The sequence below is a fragment of the Hippopotamus amphibius genome, chromosome 11, assembly GCF_030028045.1.
Source record: "Hippopotamus amphibius kiboko isolate mHipAmp2 chromosome 11, mHipAmp2.hap2, whole genome shotgun sequence".
Taxonomy (NCBI): domain Eukaryota; kingdom Metazoa; phylum Chordata; class Mammalia; order Artiodactyla; family Hippopotamidae; genus Hippopotamus; species Hippopotamus amphibius.
Genome location: NC_080196.1, coordinates 38222609 through 38242729, shown reverse-complemented (window position 1 = coordinate 38242729; position 20121 = coordinate 38222609). Strand labels below are relative to the sequence as shown.

Here is a 20121-nt window from a genome sequence, read left to right as displayed (position 1 = left end):
AATGTTTGGTAGAATTCACCAGTGAAGCTATCTGATCCTGGACATTTTTTTGTTGTTGGGAGGTTTTGGTAACTGAGTCAATCTCCTTACTACTAATCAGTCTGTTCAGATTTTCTGTTTCTTCATAATTCATTCTTGGTGGGTGGTATGTTTCTAGGAACTTATCCATTTCTTCTAGATTGTCAAATTCGTGTGTGTATAATTGTTCATAGTAGTCTTTTATGATCCTTTTGCATTTGCATGGTATCAATTGTGATGCCTCCTCTTTCATTTCTGATTTTATTTAGTTGAGTTCTTTCTCTCTTTTTCTTGGTGAGTCTAGCTAAAGGTTTGTCTCTTTTGTTTATCTTTTAAAATACTAGCTCTTAGTTTCCTTGATCTTTTCTATTGTCTTTTTAGTCTGTGTTTCATTTATTTCCACTCTGATCTTTGTTATTTCCATCTACTAACTTTGAGCTTTGTTTGTTGTTCTTTTTCTAATTCCTTAAAGTATAAAGTTAGGTTGTTTATTTCAGATCTCTCTTGTTTCTTAATGTGAGATTTATCTTTATGAATTTCCTTTTTAGAACTGCTTTTGCTGCATCCCTTTAAGTTTTGGTATGCTGTATTTCCATTTGTATTTGTCCCAAGGTATTTTTTTCTATTTCTCTTTTGACTTCTTCTTTGAACCATTGGTTGTTCATAACCAAATATGTAGTTAATCTTTACATATTTGTGAATTTTTCAATTTTCTTCTTGTAACTGATTTCTAGTTTCATACAATTGTGGTCAGAAAAGATACTAACATGATTTCAATCTTCTTAAATTTATTAGGACTTGTTTTGTGACCTAACATGTGCTGTATCCTTGAGAATGTTGCATGTGTGCTTGAGAAGAATGTGTATTCTGTTGCTTTTAGATGGAATGTTTTGTATACATCTGTTAAGCTCATCAGATCTAACTTGTTTAAGGCCAATGTTTCCTTATTGATTTTCTGTCTGAATGATCTATCCATTGATGAAAGTGGGGCATTAAAGTCCCCTACTGTGATTGTATTGCTATCTATTTCTTCTTTTAGGTCTGTTAATGTTTGCTTTATATATTTCAGTTCTCCTATGTAGGGTACATAAATATGACAAGTGTTATATCCTCTTCTTGGATTGACCCCTTTATTGTTATATAATGACCATTTTTATCTCATTATAGTTTTTGTCTTAAAGACTGGTTTGTCTGATATAAGTATAGTTACTCCAGCTTTCTTTTGGTTTCCATTTGGTATATCTTTTGACATCCCTTTGCTTTCAGTCTATATGTGTTGTACATCTGAAGTGAGTCTCTTGTAGGCAGCAGATAGATGGGTCTTGTTTTTTTTTATCCATTCAGCCACTCTCTGTCTTTTGATTGGAAAATTTAGTCAGTTTACATTTACAGTAATTATTATGGTTATGTACTTGTCATTTTACTAGTTGTTTTCTGGGTGTTTTGTAATTCCTTTGTTTCTTCTTCTCTTGCTCTCTTCCTTTGTTATTTGATGATTTTTCTGCAGTGATATGCTTAGATCTCTTTCTCTTGATCTTTTGTGTATCTACTATAGGTTTTTGCTTTGTGATTACCATAAGGCTTACATGTAACAACTTATATTTACAACAGTCTGTTTTAAATTGCTAACTACTGAAGTTGCAGTGCTAGATTCTAAAGTTCTACATTTTTACTTCCCCCGCCACATTTTGGTTTTGGCGTCACAATTTACATCTTTTTATATTGTGTATCCATTAACAAATTATCATAGTTACAGTTATTTTTACTAATTTTGTCTTTTAAACTTCATACTAGATTTATAAGTGATTAACCCACCACCTTTTACAACATTAGATTATTCTGAACTTTACTATTTATTTCCCTTTACTAGTGAGTTACTAATTAGCTCCCTTTCATTTTAGCTTAAAGAAGTCCTTTTAACATTTCTCGTAAGACTCACTTAGTGGTGATGAACTTTAGTCTTTTGCTTGTCTGAAAAACTATTTCTCTTTCAGTTCTGAAGGACAACTTCACCATGTACAGTATACTTGGTGGCAGTTTTTTTCTTTCAGCACTGAATATGTTGTGCTACTCCCTTTTGTCCTGCAAAGTTTCTGCTGAAATCTGCTGTCTCATGGGGGTTCCCTTGTACCTAACAAGTTATTTTTCTTTTGTCAATTTTAAGATCTCTCCTTGTCTTTAACTTTTGACACTTTAATTATGTGTTTTGTTGTGAGTCTCTTTCTGTATCTGTGTATTAAGCAAATAGGCCTTTTTCTTTTTTTTTACAGAAAGACTGGGTGCTTTTTAGCTGGCTGCCTTTGTGCTGGGCCCTGGGTTGGGTGAATACAAGCAAGCCATTTAAGAACTATTTCTCAGTTCATTATGACTTTGTGGGTCTCATAGACATAAGCCCTGAATTCTGAGGGGCTGCCTCTTTTTAACAACATATATATGCCAAAAGTTGTGTTTTCAAAGCATTTTTGCCCTATTTATAAATGTTATTCAAATACTATTAAGGGAAACAATCAAAGAGTTAAAAAAAACTTTGGTGACCACCTTATTCTTACAAGTAGGTTTTTACACTTGAGTATAGTTATTCAGGGACTTCCCTGGTGGTCCAGTGGTAAAGACTCCACCTTCCAATGCAGGGGATGCGGTTCAGTCCCTGGTTGGGGAACTAAGATCCCACACGCCACAGTGCAACTAAGCCCATGTGCCACAACTACTGAGCTCTTGCGCCTCAATGAGAGAGCCCATGTGCTGCAAAATACAGAGCCCATGCGCTCTGGAGCCTGCGTGCCACGCTACAGAGCCCACATGCCCTGGAGCCCGCGCGCCACAACTAGAGAAAGAAAAAGCCGCACACCACAACTAGAAAGAAGCCCAAGCGACACAACAAAGAGCCAGCACACTGCAATGAAAGATCCTGCGTGCCTCAACGAAGATCCCGTGTGCCACAACTAAGACCCGAAGCAGCCAAAAAAAATAAAGAAAATAAAGAAGATAAATATTTTTTAAAAAGAGTATAGCTATTCATAGGCTGTGCTTTTTGAAAGCTTGACTTTGTAAGTCCAAGGAATTTTAGGATTCAGCTATTAACTATTTGCACCCCAAAACAGATTCTCAGTGTTGTCTACACTGGTACATTCTGTTCTCTTTGCCCCATATGTCTGGCTATTAGCCTGGCTGGATTCCTACTGCTACTTCATTCACTACCTCTGAAGGAAGCCTATTGCCTTCCTATAAAATGTCCTCTCCCTCCCCCTATTGGAATCCCACTTATTCTCAGATACTCCCTCCTCAGTGAAGCCTTTCCTCCTGACTACTGGCAAAAGTCATTTCTCCCTCCTCAGAGCTCACAACAGTTCACACCACTCTTATTATACTTACTACACACTAATTTGTATTATGATCATTTGTGTAAATTCCTTGTACCTTTATATTCCTTCCCATCTCTGAGATTCTGTGATTCCAAGTAGGAAAATCAATTGAGGCATGTTCAGGAGAATACCTTACTTTCATTTTCCCTGTGAGACTTTCATATCAAAGATTCTCAGAAAAATAGGAAAACTCCTTAAAAATAGAATTAACTTTTAATCAAGTGAGATATTCATATTAGGGTCAGAACAGGCAGGAACATAGCAATGTTTATATGTTACTTTAAAGAGTTCAAAAGAGTCGCACATATATTTTCATTTGCTTCTCATAGCAAGCTGCTGAGATAGAGCAGCTGTGATTATATCCATTTTGGCTGAAAAATGCCAGTTAAAAATATAAACAAGAAACATGATTTAAGTTTCATTATCTCATGTAGGTGGTACAGTAAAATAATTAGTAGTCAGAGTGTCAGAAGGTTCTCGTTTGAACTTGCAACACAATCATCTTGAGCCTTGGTTTTCTTGGCCATAAAATGACCCAGTGACTACTAGGGCCAAGCTAAAAAAATTCTATGATTTTAAATGCACTTAATTTGTAATTGAAAATGTCATGACATATTCTTTGATTTTCCTCTGAAGGATATTTGCATATCTGCCATCAAGGAGAAGGATATTGAAGCCAAGCTGACTCAAGTGATTGAGAATTGGACCAACCAGAACCTGAGTTTTGCAGCATTTAAGGGAAAGGGAGAGCTCCTGCTCAAAGGAACTGAATCGGGAGAGATTATCACCTTGATGGAGGATAGTTTAATGGTCCTAGGTTCCTTACTAAGCAACAGGTAATTTTATAATTTGTAAGGGAAGGTTTTGATTTAGTACTTAGGGTTATATAATTTTAGATAAAAGCTCAATTTTGTAACTGTGGCACAACACAAGATTCTGGCCCAAAGTGTTGACTCTTGTTTGTTCTTACATAAATTGCCTAATTTCTCTAGTAATCATGGCCTCGATCTCCTATTTAATGGTACTCACCTCCCCTTCCTATTTTTCCTGGTGGGCCCCATCATAATTATTCTCCCCCAAATTGGAAGCTCATCTCCTGAACATCTTGACTCCTCACCAAGATGACATCTTCATTGTATCTTCTTTCTCTTTCATTCTGTGATTTTTCACCATTGCCCTCCTTGGCTAGACCTGCTCAAGTGTTCACCCAAAGGCCCAGGAAAGGAATCTGTCAACCCATGAAGGATATAGTTAGGGGCTTGACACTTACCCACTTGGATTTTTTATGGTGAAAGTGACTGTATTGGTGTTGGGTCCACTGCAGCCTAAATGAGGTAACCTGTCCATCATTGGACTACTGAGCCAGCTTGAAAGTGACTGTGATCTCAAGTGCAGCTTTAGGAAATGGGATCCAGTCAGATTAAGTATACTGTCAGGTCTGGGCATTAGCAACCTCTAATCCCCTAACTGCCTATCGCGTAATTCTTAACTGGTCTTTACCCTAACACACCTAAGAAATATGTCACATTATTTCAGAGGTCATTAACAGAGGTCCGTGTCCATGTGAATTCTAATACCCTATCTCCAGGTTGGGATCACTGTTTAATGAATGACATCCTGCATGACCTCTGGCCCAGAGGCAGTCTTTTATTTGGATAATGCACTAACTCACAAATCTCCTAGTTCTGGGAGTTCTGGGTTGAAATTTTTGGGGTTAAACTCCTAGGGTGCATCCTCTGCTTTCAGGGAATCTAAATCACCTGGCAAAGGTGACCATAGGCCATTCAGTGGTTCCTAGACTTCACAGGCTGCTACTTCCCCATGGTTCACTGCAGATTTTGCCATCTTGATTCCCTGAATGATGACCTCTTGAAGAAGGGCAGTAAATTCACCTGAACCTGGTGTGTGGCCCAGGAATTCAGGACTTGAAGCCTTTCTTAATTTCATTCTTAACTTGCGTATAACCTGAATAGTATAGTACTTATTTATGGTACTAGTAAACTCAATGTTGAGGCCCTGCTAGAAGTACAAGGATATCTAAGAAGTCACAATACTCTGGGAGATTCTCCTCCTAGAGAACTTTGCAGCACCAAATTGACCCAGAAAGCCTCTTCCAGAGCCAGCCACAGACTGATCTTGTAGCAGGCAGTGCCAGCTGCATCTCTATGGCTACCCTAGAGATGTGAGAAGGAAATTGTGTATCTACATGGGTGAGACTTGACTCACCTGGATGCCTGGATTGTGACACTTTCCAGGTGGGTCCCTGATTCCCTGGGGTTCCATGGGCCTTCCTGTCTGTCATGAACAGGTTCCAGCACACAAAGTTGTGCAATGCAGGTACCTGGCCAAACAACAAAAACTGGTCATTAGTGATTTTATTTCAGATCTCCTTTTTTCTTTTTGGGAAGTTATACACCATCAAAGATGACTTTTTTTTTAATTCTGTGCAAAATTATTTTTGGCTCCAAATATCTATGTGCTTCAACTCCCTGAAATGCCCATCCATACCATCTTTGTCTTTGTGTATTGATTTTGAAGGGGTTTTTTGTTTTGTTTTGTTTTGTTTGGCGTATTGACTGCCTTTCAGCTCTAGACTGATGGCCAGATGGACACCATAAATTGGGTGTTGAGAAAAATGCCTCTTGCTGCCAGATCAATGCATCTACCTCCTTGGGACAGTTTTTGTACAACCCCTTTATACCTCCGTGTATAACATAGGCTTCCATAGACATGAAGGGTTACACTCAGACATCATATTATACCCAGAAGAACCCCATTCTTTATGTGAGCCCCTTCAAAGTCATCCTGTCCTGAATCAAGAAAACTTTTAAGACTGTACTCAACAAATGCTACTCACTGGGGAATTCCACTACACAGCTTCAAAGCTACTTGCCATTGCCACAAACTGAAGTCAGCTTCTTAATTCAACTGTAGTTAATTAGTTTTTTACCCAGTATCTTCCTGTCACTTCCTCATGGCATCCATTCTACTTCTTGTCTTTCTTAGTTGTGCCCAGCTTTCTGGAAGCCTTGTATTCTCATGAATGCTTCATCTAGCCCTGATGGTGGAAAAACAGGAACCAGGCTTTTGAGGGGTAGTGGAATCTAGGCACAGCACCTGGTGAAATTAGCCATCTGTGGGTGGGAAGAGCACATCTGTAGTGGACATCGGGCCCCAAGCTTGACCCTGGCCTTGTGGTAGTAGTTGCATATAGACCAGTAACAACAGTGCCCTATATGTTATTCTTATGGCAGTCACCACTTGGATTTGGTTCACAGAAGTCTTGGAAAGCCATCTTATTCCTCATTTTCCCTTTACTCCGAGGAGCAACCAGCACACTTCCTTTTTTGGACCTCTGTGGCTTAAAACTTGGGGAATTTTTTAGTTTGTTACTGATACATGGGAACAATAAGTGAAATTACTATAATTGTATGCTTTATTCATAAAAATGCAAACATCTCATTAACTGTATGAAATTTAATAGGAGCTTCCTTTTTTTTTTTTTTTAGGAAAAAATGTTCATTGTCAAAGGAATGTTTCTCCTATAATTTACTTTGCTAAGCCATACTATTTTCTGAATCTTCCTTAAAATGTAATATCTTTCCGTTCTCACTTTTTAGATATAATGCTCCGTTTAAAAAAAATATCCAGAATTGGGTGTATAAGTTGTCCACTTCCTCAGATATAATTGAAGAGTGGCTAGTAGTCCAGAACCTTTGGGTTTATCTTGAAGCTGTCTTTGTAGGTGGGGATATTGCCAAACAGCTACCTCAGGTAAATATGGTTTTTATAACTGCTAACAGAATAATTTGGTGTATGTTATCTCTATCTGTAAAACTCTTCAGAAAGACGTATGGTCATGTCTTGGTTATTTGCACCAGGCGTTTGCAAACTATGGCCAACTTACCTGTTTGTGTAAATACGGTTTTATTGGAATACAGCTACGTCCATTCATTTATGTTCTGTCTGTGGCTGCTTTAGCATTACAGCAGCGGAGTTGAATAGTTGTAACAGAGACCACATGGCCTACAAAGCCTAAAATATTTAGTATCTTGCCCTTTACAAAAAGTTTAAAAGAAAAGTGCTGACCTTTGATTTACATTAGTAGAAAGAAGAAACTCACATAATTTTCAAATCTCCAGGTTGTCTGAGGAGGTGAGGCACATTAGAATATGATACTATTAAATTATAATAGTTCATCTCTCCTAAAAATTAGACTTCTAATAGTCCTCTGAGAGCAGAAGTTAGAATAATCTGTATTCTGTAAGCACAGATTAGCTATTAGTAAGTTAACTAATAGATCAGAAACATGAGGCAAGGAAACTTAGCCTTAGAAGCCTGTAACAAATTCTTTAAAACAGCTTTATGGGACCTTTTAAATTAATGCTGGTAACTTACTAATAACTTCATTCTATGAAGGTAATTTTCCTCTCGTAAAATTAGGCTTACTCTTTTGAATTTCCATGCCTATGGCATATCTATAAATTAAAAATCAAGGGTAGAGGCATTTTGAAAATAGCTGGTTTCCCTTTGTAACATTTTTAAGACATAAATCTTTTCTTTTTTAATCAGAAAGTTTTATTTTTTAAAAGTGCACTTAAAAGTTTTAATAGAGGCAAGATTATGCCAATTTCTGAAGGCATTTTTGCAATTGAATGCAAAGCTTAATATCATCCATGGTAAATAGAAAATTTTCATTTGCAAAAATGTAAATGAAGCTTTGTTTTGGATTTTTACTGTTTTTCTTTTTCCTGGGTACTATTAAGCTGTAATTATTCCAAAGATACTAAGATCAAATTATTTTCATGCTTCTTCAGTTTGCTCATCAAACCAAAACACCTGGGGTGCTAAAGGACTAGGTTTACAAGTTAAGTTGATAGCTCTGCAAATTAATCATGTGGCACTTTGAAAAATGTATCAAATGGAAGGAAACAAGTCAGTAATAAACCCCATTGTGACAGAGCAGCATTCCAACAAGCAGTTTTATGGCTTTGGGTTTCTGTTGTTCAGAGTTAATTCAGATGAAAAAAAATTGCCCCTTTAAATTATGTAGCCTGAGACTAATAGGCTGGTTTGAAGAACTATAGGAGATGCCAAAGTGAAGACTTTGCCTCATTCAATTATCCACATGCCAACTTTTACTGACTACAGGTTTGTTTTTAGGAAGCAAAACGTTTTCAGAACATTGACAAGTCATGGATAAAGATAATGCAGCGAGCTCATGAGAACCCCAATGTGATCAGCTGCTGTGTTGGAGATGAAACCATGGGGCAGCTTTTACCTCATTTACACGAACAGTTAGAAGTCTGTCAGAAGTCACTTACAGGGTAAGAGTTTAATTTTTTAATTACCTGTCATTTTATATGTGATGGTGTTTTATCCCAAACAAGTTAATAGAATTGACTGCATTTCTGGTTTGGTGTGGTGGTTGAGGTGGTGTTAGGAATTTAACATTTCACATAAATTTAATTTCTCTGCAAAAAAAGACACCTTCAAGTTGATGGTGGGTGAGTTACGGCATTGTATTAGTTTTGTAGGGTTGTACCACGAACTGGGTGGCTTAAGACAACAGAAATTTATTTTCTCACCCTTCTGGAGGCCAGAAGTCTGAAATCAAGGTAGCAGCACCTTCTGAGGGCTGTAGGGAGAATCTTTTCTTGCCTTTTCCGGGTTCTGGTGACTCTAGGATTATCTTTGGCTTGTGGCTGCATAACTCCAATCTGTCTCTGTCTTTATATGTTCTTCTCTTCTTCCTGTGTGTCTCTTATGAGGACACTTGTCATTGGATTTAGGGTTCATCTGGATAATCCAAGGTGATCTCTTCTTGAGATCCTTAACTTCAGTATGTTTGCAAAGACCCTTTTTCCAGATGAGGCCATGTGCACAGATTCCAGGGAATAGGATGTCTTTTGGGGGCTGCCAGTCAACACACTACAGGCATGGAGTAGAGATGTGCACTCAGAGGACAATTAACCAGACAAATTCACAGATAATTTTCTTAAGAGGCAGTTCATTCTCAATTTCTACTTGAAATAGGGTGACAGTATATCTTGGTTTGTCCAAATTTATGTCTCTGTCCTGGCTGAATGGCTATTTGTCCCCCCTTTCACTATAAAAATATCCTGGTTTGGAGATAAATTATGTGTTTGCCCTGGGTTTAAACCATGAGGTTCGCAGTACTCTTAGAAAGGTTGCAGGTGGGCTCTTGATGAGAAAGAAGACAGTAGATGACGGGGCAGTCTTGCTCTGAATCTCTTTCTTGTTTCCACTTGTTTTCCCAAATGCCATCTATTGTGCAGCAGGACTTTCATTCTAACCAGACATTTCAGAGGCAAATGGGAAATGGCTGTAGGTTTTTGCTGCTATCTTATTGATGTTAGTGATTGTGTCTTGGCTAAAAAACCCCAAAATTAATAATTCAGAAGAAAATCATTTGGTAATGTGATTTTATTTAAAGGTATTTGGAGAAGAAGCGATTATTATTTCCAAGATTCTTCTTTGTATCTGATCCAGTTCTCCTGGAAATTCTTGGACAAGCCAGTGATTCTCATACCATACAAGTAGGTAATTTAAATATCTATTACCTAAATCCCTTTTTTCCACAGTCCATGTATTAAAAAAAATAAAAATGAAGTTAACGTCTTAAAAGTGCAGTGAGGAAAGAAGAGTATTAAAAATTGCATTGGTTATAAATATCTTATTTCCTTTGTATTCGGAGCCCATCAGCCTGAGGCAAGAGTCACCGATTATGCAACTCAACAGCTGGGTGACCTTGGCTAGCTTCTAAATTTTCCTGTGCCTCAGTTTCCTTGTCTGTAAAATCAGGATATTAATCATTTCCGCCTCATGGGATTGTCATAAGGATTACACGAGATAATTCATTGAAAAGTGCTGGACACACAGTATGTGCTCACAAAATGTAATTCATTATTATGAGTATTTTAATCTAAATATTCTTAGATCAAATAGGGATTGTGATTTGAATTTGTCCTTTTTTTTTTGTCCTGAAGGCTTTTCAAAAGCTTTTATTGCCATTTCCAAGGGCAATACTTCCAGAAAGAAGAGAAAAACTATGGAGAACTGGGTGTGGGAGGCACTGAAACACCCAACTCAGGGTTGTTTCTGGTTTGGGAATCTGGAAAACAGCTAATAATACCTTCCTTGTTGGTTTCCATGGAGTTGCGGGGATGAGAAAGGAAAGGAGGAAAGCAGAAGCTGTGTAAGGCAGACATAGAGCCAAGAGAGAAGGACTGAGCTGTCCCTGGGATGCAAGAGGGCAGGGACCATGCGGTTCAGTGTCCGTCGGGAGGAAGGCCACAGTTACTAGTCTAATCTCCATAATGTAAGAGGGGCATTTGTAGGTCTTGGAGGAACCATTCTCTAGGGCTGGATTTTAATAAGTGGGCTTCCAAGTTAGTCAAGGGTCAAAGAAGAGTTTGTTTTTGGTTTTGGTTTTTTTTTTTTTTTTTGGAGACAATGAAGTAAATTCTTAATCTTTTACAAATGTAAAAAATACTAAAGCTTCTAAAAACGTCTCAGTGGCTTTTGTGTTTAACCTCACGTATGATGTGTTTGCTCTGTCTTATGCTTTCCTATAGCCACATCTCCCTGCGGTGTCTGACAACATAAATGAGGTGACCTTTCATGCAAAAGACTACGATCGTATCATGGCTGTCGTATCAAGAGAAGGAGAAAAAATTATTGTAATCTAACTTGGTTAAAATTTTATTAGGATTTCTTTAAAAATTTAGATTTAAGGAGAATGCATTTCTCTTATGAAAGAAGTGGGGGGGGGGTGGTTTGGAGTCGGGTTCTAGTTCTGTAGCCCCAGACTAGTTTGGATAACTCATTCAACTTCTCTGAGACTCACTTTATCATCTGTACAATGAAAGTTTTAGACCAGATGGCCTTTATAGTTCTTTCCACATATAGTATTAGTTGATTTTACTCATGTTTTAAATATTTTGTGTGAAATTGTTTGCTTTGCCTTGAGGTACTATGATTTATGACATTTGTAAAAATACTAAATTATTATGAATTTGTAATATATTTGTAATATATTTTTTAGTTGGATAATCCTGTTATGGCCAAAGGTCCCGTGGAGATTTGGCTTTTGGACCTGTTAAAAATGCAGATGTCGTCATTACATAATATAATTAGATCTGCATTCTATCAAATCAGTGATTCAGGATTTCAACTCTTACCTTTTCTCCATCACTTTCCAGCACAGGTGAGAATACATGACATTTAAATAGCAAAATAAGGGGGAAAGATATTCAGGAGGCAGTTAGCCTGGTGATGTGGAGGCTGTTCTAGCTTTCAGCTAGTTACAGAGACCCACCCACCCTCAGCCCCCAACCACCTGCTGGTCCATCTGTTTGTCCACCCACACCATTCTAGGCCAGCCCATCCCGTCCCCTAGAAGAGGATTTGCCACTGTTCTTCCACCATCGAGGATATTCACTGAGACTAAAGCACTAATTGGAAATGTTATGTATAACAGACACCTATCTATGTATAAAACATCTGTCTATATCTATTTATACATAACTAATTATAGACACAAATATAGATATGGATATGGAATATATAAAAGGAAGGTGCATATCTTTTCCTGAAATGAAACCCATCTTGCCTTTTGTTTATTTTCACTTCAAGTAATTACAAATTGGCATAATCTGTTAAATGCGACTAAGTTTTTAAAGAGAGAAGACCTTGAAGAGGCTGGAGCAGGTGTTCTCTTGAACAGTTCTCCTGCCGTTTGGCTCTTAGAATTGCATTGTCATGTGCCAGGTATTATTAAAACTGGACATAGAAAATGAAGAGCTAATGGTTTCATTACATTTTCAGCAAGATAAATGAAAAGTGATAATTTGTGATCTGGGTCAGAGACAGTGTGGAATAGAAGGCAAGAGCTATCCAAGGAAAATATAGGCAGGTTTTGCTTCCCCAGCTGCTCCTCCCAACCCGAACTCCAAATCCTGTATTACTGTACACACAGTGGAGACAGCTGAAATGATATAAAATTATTCAAACACCACAAGTACAGACATAAAATCAACCTTCATTGGAGAGAATATTTTAATGTTGTTTTTACATCATATAATATCCTTGGCAAACTTTAGTATTCTTATTAGCATTATTACCTTTGTCATAAAGCTTTATAAAATACCTTACTTGATAAGCTGAGAAAAATAGCTCCTTAGACTAAATCAACATACTTTCCCTTTCTCGGGAAAGCTTGATCACCCTTTATACTCTGAAGGAGATACAGGATTAAAGTTGGAAAATTTGAAAAGTAAATTTAAAGCAGTGGTAAAGTTGAACAGGATATAGTAGGAAAGTTGACTAACTTTTAGGACTTTATTTAATGTATGTGTGTGTGTATGTGTGTGTGTGTATATATATACACACACACACAAAGATTTTTAGATAAAAATCTTAACATTGTAGTGGGCATATTTCAGTTTTCTGGAAAAATTGCTTTAAAAAGTAATGAATATATATATATATTCATTCTTTGTATATTAATTCAATATATTAATTCAATATATACATTACCCTTTTTTTTTTAACAGCTAGGGACTAGAAAATAAGATTGTGCTTTTGGTTTTTTTTTTTCCATTTTTTCCCTTCAGATATTTATTGGAGTATAATTGCTTTACAGTGTTGTGCCAGTTTCTGCTGTACAACAAAGTGAATCAGCTGTACTTACACATGTATCCCTATATCCCCTCCCTCCTGTGGCTCCCTCCCACCCTCCCTATCCCTGCCCTCTAAGTCATCACCCATCAGTGAGTTGGTCTCCTTGTATTATGCAGCAGCTTCCCACTAGCTATCTATTTTACATTTGGTAGTGTATGTATGTCAATGCTACTCTCTCACTTCGTCCCAGCTTCCCCTTTGGCCTCCCCTCCCCATGTCCTGAAGTCTGTCTGTTAGTTTTGTATACTGCAACTTTACCACATTCATTGATTAGCTCAAGTAGTTTTCTGGTGGCATCTTTAGGATTTTCTATGTATAGTATCATGTCATCTGTATATTACTCTTTAAATTCCATTTGCCTATGAAACAACGGACAAAGGATTAACCTCCAAAATATACAAGCAGCTCATGCAGCTCAATATCAAAAAAGCAAATAACCCAATCCACAAATGGGTGGAAGACCTAAATAGACATTTCTTCAAAGAAGACATCCAGATGGCCAACAAACACATGAAAAGATGCTCAACATCACTCATCATCAGAGAAATGCAAGTCAAAGCCACAATGAGGTATCACCTCACACTGATCAGAATGGCCATCATCACAAAATCTGGAAACAACAAATGTTGGAGAGGGTGTGGAGAAAAGGGAACTCTCCTGCACTGTTGGTGGGAATGTAAGTTGGTACAGCCACTATGGAAAACAATTTGGAGGTTCCTTAAAAAACTACAAATAGAACTACCATATGATCCAGTAATCCCACTACTGGGCATATACCCAAAGAAAACCATAATCCCAAAAGAAACAAGTAGCATAATGTTTATTGCAGCACTATTTACAATAGCCAGGACATGGAAGCAACCTAAATGCCCATCAACAAATGAATGGATACAGAAGATATGGCATATATATACAATGGAATATTACTCAGCTATAAAAAGGGATGAGATGGAGCTATATGTCATGAGGTGGATAGACCTAGAGTCTGTCATACAGAGTGAAGTAAGTCAGAAAGAGAAAGACAAATATTGTATGCTAACTCACATATACGGAATCTAAAAATGGTACTGATGAACCCAGTGACAAGAACAAGGACGCAGATGCAGAGAATGGACTGGAGAACTCGAGGTTTGGGGGGTGAAGGGGAAGCTGAGACGAAGCGAGAGAGTAGCACAGGCATATGTATACTACCAACTGTAAAATAGATAGCCAGTGGGAAGTTGTGGTATAACAAAGGGAGTTTAACTCAAGGATGGACGATGCCTTGGAGGACTGGGATGGGGAGGGTGGGGGGGACTCAAGGGAGGGTGGGGGGGGGAGTCGAGGGAGGAAGGGAATACGGGGATATGTGTATAAAAACAGATGATTGAACTTGGTGTACCCCCCAAAAAATAGATAAATAAATTAATTTTTAAAAAAAGGCAGTTTTCCCAAGTAAATTTGCCCATTACAATGTTAATTTTTTGTCTAAAACTGCTTAAAATTTCACTTCTGTTTTCTCTTCAAACATATTCTTTTTTTAACTTATTTTTTATACATTTATTTACTTATCTATTTATTATTTATTTATTGCCTGTGTTGGGTCTTCATTGCTGCACATGGGCTTTCTTTAGTTGTGGCAAGCAGGGGCTACTCTTTGTTGCGGTGCGCAGACTTCTCATTGCAGTGGCTTCTCTCATTGTGGAGCACAGGCTCTAGGCTCTCGGGCTTCAGTGGTTGTGGCACACAGGCTCAATAGTTGTGGCTCATGGATTCTAGAGTGCAGGCTCAGTAGTTGTGGCACACGGGCTTAGTTGCTCCGTGACATGTGGGATCTTCCTGGCCCAGGGCTCGAACCCCTGTCCCCCGCATTGGCAGGCAGATTCTTAACCACTGCGCCACCTAGGAAGTCCCTCAAATATATTCTTAAGGTTATGAACACAATGGATCCTTGCTGCAAAATTTGGGGAAAATTTGAAAAATATGAAAGTGAAAATAAAAGTTCCCCATATTTCCACCACCAGGAAATGATGACTGTTTACATTTTCATGTATTCCCTTTCAGTATTTTTTAATGTGCTTATTATAGACATCAAATAATATTGATGAGAACGAACATTCTTATTTTGTTTTTTATTGTAATGAAACATCCTCCAGTTTTCACCATGAAGTCCCCTGCCTTCTTAAACCTAGTAAAAAACATAATTTAGTCTTTTCTTGGTGACTCAGGATAGTCATTTTAAGATTTTTTTTTTTGATGTGGACCATTTAAAAATTTTTTAAATTTATTTTTAGGTCTCTGTTGCTTTGGGCTTTCTCTAGTTGTGGTGACCGGGGACTACTCTTTGTTGAGGAGCATGGGCTCTAGGTGCGAGGGCTTCAGTAGCTGTGGTGCGCAGGCTCAGTAGTTGTGGCACATGGGCTTAGTTTCTCTATGGCATGTGGGATCTTCCTGGACCAGGGATAGAAGCCCTGTCCCCTGCATTGGCAGGCAGACTCTCAACTATTGGCAGGCACCACCAGGGAAGTCCCCAGGATAGTCATTTTAAGACCAGCGTTTAGAATGTACCATTATGTAGTGATTTTGCAGCGTCTGCAGGCCTGTTTGGTCTTTAAATCAGACAGCCTTACACTGCTGTTTCTGTATTGTTTCTCTTTGCTTTGTGCAAAGAGAATCTGCTTGCTTTGGGGAGCTTCCTGACAGCCGCTATTTCCTCCACATCCCATTGCTCCTCTCAGCCAGGTGCTTCACTTATCTTCACCTTCAGACCCTAGGACTGGCCACTGCTCTAGCAGGAAAATTATTGAAGTTCCAGAGGAAGCAGGGAAAAGGAAAGGGTTTTATTCCTGGTTTACCTACATTGAATGTTGTGCCTGCAGTACCCACGTGCCCTCCCACACTTTCCTTCCTCTACCAGATGTGGAGTTCCTTTTTGGTCCAAATAATCTTGGGTCTGTTGCTTGACTCTGGGGATGAACAAAAGTTCCCAAAGGGACAGTTGTTGCAGTCAGGGGGTGACGGTTGCATGTTTTGAAGACCACTTTTATTTCCTTTCCTCGGGCAGAAATTATAGGTAAGGTGACAGTCTACTCACAATTTCCTTATGCCTTCATCAGGAGACAAAGGACAAGCTTTTCCCCTTCTCATTTTCTCTCTCTCTCTCTCTCTCTCTCTCTCTCTCTCTCTCTCTCTCATGGATAAGTATATAGACAGAGAAGTAGATGTAGGTAAAGCTATGGAATTAGAGAGAGAGTGAGATTAAGAAAAGAGATAGGCAGCATATCCTTTTTAGACGATGTGAAGAAGATTGGAAACCCTACTGAAGAAAAATACACGATAGTCTACTAATTCCGTTTCTTTTCTTGAGAAAGAAAAATCACTGTGTGAAGGTATGTGGGTCTCAGGCCCTCTATAGAAAAATTTCCCAAGCATCTTCCATTAATGCACATACAATTCCATAAATCATAGCAGTTGTTTAAATTATTATTTATCTATCTACATTGAAACAATTAAGTAATCAATAGTTAGAACTTTAAATGCTTTTCCCCTTTGGGAGTGGAGAAATGCATGTCCCTTTTTAAGTTTAAAATCAGTAACACTGTTCGCTTTTATGTGAATAAGTGACCACTAAATTTTATTGAAGATGTGCTTTAAATATTTGGTAAATTTATTTGTCTTCTGGATTTGTAGGTTGGGCTTCTAGGAATTCAGATGTTGTGGACACATGATTCAGAAGAGGCTTTAAATAATGCAAAAGATGACAGGAAAATCATGCAAGTGACCAATCAGAAATTTTTGGATATTCTAAATACTCTAATTAGTCAGACAACACATGACCTGAGCAAGTTTGATAGAGTGAAATTTGAAACTCTAATTACCATCCATGTGCATCAGAGAGATATTTTTGATGACTTGGTAAAGTATCATTTTTTAAAAAATTTAAAATAATTTAGTGTACTAGTTAATAAGTTAGTGCTTCTAATAATAAACAGCTAAGTATTATACATATTTCTTAACTTAAATGAACCTTCCATCTGCTTGGTCCTTTTTCACAACTATCTTTGCCTATAAAATGTCTACAAATATCTATATTTGGAAGTTTTAACAATCATATGTGTATATTCACATTTGGCATTCTGAAAGTCTGGAATCAACTGATGTGATTCAAGCTAATTGTTCATTAAACCAATAACCAGGGATGGGATATAATTTAGGTGGCCTTGGTCATGAGTTATGATGATGTTTGTTCAAAACTTGGCCCCTGTACTCAGAGGGCAAGGAGAGCCTGAAGAGAGAGGTATGCTGCTCCAGATTGGTAGGTGGAAATTTTAATAAGCAAGGAAATTTACTCGCGTGGCTTGTCTTGGGCAGCCACAAGAGGCGTAGATCTCTGCATTTGTCTGCCAGAATTTTATAAGCTTATATAGAGGCCTTAACTGTTACATACACCATCTAGATGGTCTCAACAACCCATTGCTGTCTCAAGGCTGAGTCTTTGAAAACAGCCCCACTGTGGGAACAGTGGGCAGAACACCCATTCCAAGAACAGGGAAGGCAGTGAGGAGCCTCCAGTTGCCTGGGTCCTTCCAGTTTTGTGGGTCCACCTGAGGTCATGTCTTCTAGATTACCTCTTCCAACAGATGAGCCAATTGTGAAAGAAGTCCAGGTTGAATAGAACCAAGCTTCAGGGAACTCTCATGGCTATTCAATTGATAACGTCCAACAGGGCATCATGGGTTTGATTTGGGCGAGGTTCTTCAGAGTGGGAATAAGAGGTATATTTGAATTCCCTTCGGAAATAGAACCCTAACTAGTGGTCTTGAGCAGTAGCTGTCTGTTATGGGGTAGGGGCCCCAGGTGGTTTTGATACTCGACCATTTTGACTATCTTCGTCTTTAACTACCACTGCTTTATTCTATTTGATTTGATCTGTCTTTAAGGCATCTTTTTCCTTCATCAGAGACGCATAATTCATTGCAACTTGGGACGTTTTTTAGAGACTGTGATTCCAGGCTACTTGTTTCAAACTTGTATCAAAAGTTCTGATCAGATAAGTTGTATTTATTGAAGGTTGAAGGGCATGTAGCCCGTCTATTCCCCTGTAATCTAGATCCTTCTTTCTCAAAGTGTTATATGACAACCAGTTGCATTGGCCTCATGTAGGAGCTCATTAGAAAAGCAGAAACTTCAGCCTCCCCATCATACCCACTGCAGACCTACTGAATCATAATCTGCATTTCACTGTGGTTTCCAGGTGACTCATGTGTATATTAAAGTTCAGGAAACACTGCTCTTGGATTTCTCTGTTTTAAGTTAAACATCAAGAAGCCGCATACTTAGACCATATTCCTTTGGCCTTCTATAGATGTGCTTTCACTGAATCAATTACTGTTATTCTTTGGTTTTCCTTGAAGTCCACTTCGAGAAACATTCATGTGGAGTCCTTTACTGTACCTGCTAAGAGTGTACTATTGAGGCTATCTATAACATCTCTCACTGACTCTTTTTTATAAATTTATTTATTTATTTATTGGCCGCATTGGGTCTTCTTGCTGTGTGCAGGCTTTCTCTAGTTGCAGCGAGCAGAGGCTACTCTTCGTTGTGGTACACGGGCTTCTCATTGCGGTGGCTTCTCTTATGGAGCACTGGCTCTAGGCACGTGGGCTTCAGTAGTTGTAACACGTGGGCTCAATAGTTGTGGCTCATGGGCCTTAGAGCACAGGCTCAGTATTTGTGGCGAACGGGTTTAGTTGCTCTGTGGCATGTGGGATCTTCTCGGACTAGGGTTCAAGCCCGTGTCCCCTGCATTGGCAGGCGGATTCTTAGCCACTGTGCCACAAGGGAAGTCCCTCACTGACTCTTAAAGCTGAAGTCTCATGGAAGAAATTTCTTTTTAAAATCGGAATGCTGAGCACAGCTTTACTTTCCATACAGAATGGATTTTTAAAAACATACACACAATTAAAACTATGAAACTGTTTTCTTTTTGTCTTAATTGCTACTGAACTCATGGTCAGTTTGCATTCCAAGTAAAATGGGATCTCATGGCCAGCATATATGCATTTTATTTTTCCATGTGTAATGCTTACAATAGCCTGATATACAGTAACAACTCAATAAACATTAGCTATTCTTTACTTTTTCCTCCTCCACCCCCTGTTAACCGTCTTATTGGATTGTTCAAAGTAGCTAGCTGATTGCATCTCCAAGGCTGAGAGTCCTGTGTTACAGAACAGGGTCCCTGCGAGTGGCACTGGACTATGTTACCGGAAAGTAGCTCTTTTAAGATGATGAATATAAACTGTGCTTTAAGAGGGAAGACAGAATTCTTACCTGGAGGGGGAAGGGATATCACAAACACGAAACGACAACAAAAAGCAAGACCATAAATAGCATGAAGACTTGATTAGATGGAGAACTGAGCATTGTACAGTTACCAGAGTTTTTAGTGTCAGCTGAATAACCTGGAGGTGGGCCCTGGGTTGAGGAGCAGTAAAGGGGACCATTGCTACTTCCTGTGTTGATGCCCCTGAGTGGGCAGGACTGGGGTTTGTCCAAGTTTGCTGACGCAAAGCCATGAAGCACCATAGAATGTGGTTGTGGTGGGATGTTGTTCCTAAACACGCTCACCTGGTTTCTATCCATGGTGGTGGGAGCTCAGTACCTCTTGCCCCATGCGTGTGACCTGATGACTGGGCAGATTGATTGGTTTGGCCACAGTGCTGTTGCAAGAAGGCATGTGTGCATATATGAACACGTGTTTCTCTGCTTCTTCGGTGGCTTCGCACTGCTTTGAGAACAGTGCCCAACCTCTTTCCCCTGCCCTATGAAACCTCAGCTCTCACTCTTTCTCCAGAGTTCTGGATGCCTCAGCTGTACTGAACTTCTTTCAGTTTCTTGAACATGCCAACCAGATCTTCTGGGTCTTCATCTAGAATGGTTTGCCCTCCTACACCTCCATCACACCTTCTCTTTTATTTCCGTGGCTAATTCCTGCTATTTTTTGCAGGGTTTAGTTTAGATATTTCTTTCTCCGAGTATCCCTGTCAGACCTCCT

The 20121-nt window shown here is 38.7% G+C and overlaps 1 protein-coding gene across 1 annotated transcript in view; it reads left to right on the top strand.

Annotated features, from left to right (window-relative positions):
• Positions 1–20121, top strand: part of DNAH8 (dynein axonemal heavy chain 8) — a 291803-nt gene that overhangs the window by 112867 nt on the left and 158815 nt on the right. Inside the window, exons 35-41 of the mRNA XM_057698986.1 lie at positions 4017–4216; positions 7001–7154; positions 8544–8707; positions 9838–9940; positions 10979–11083; positions 11449–11610; positions 16755–16979. Of these exons, the coding sequence (XP_057554969.1) occupies positions 4017–4216; positions 7001–7154; positions 8544–8707; positions 9838–9940; positions 10979–11083; positions 11449–11610; positions 16755–16979 (1113 nt within the window). The remainder of the gene's footprint in view (positions 1–4016; positions 4217–7000; positions 7155–8543; positions 8708–9837; positions 9941–10978; positions 11084–11448; positions 11611–16754; positions 16980–20121) is intronic.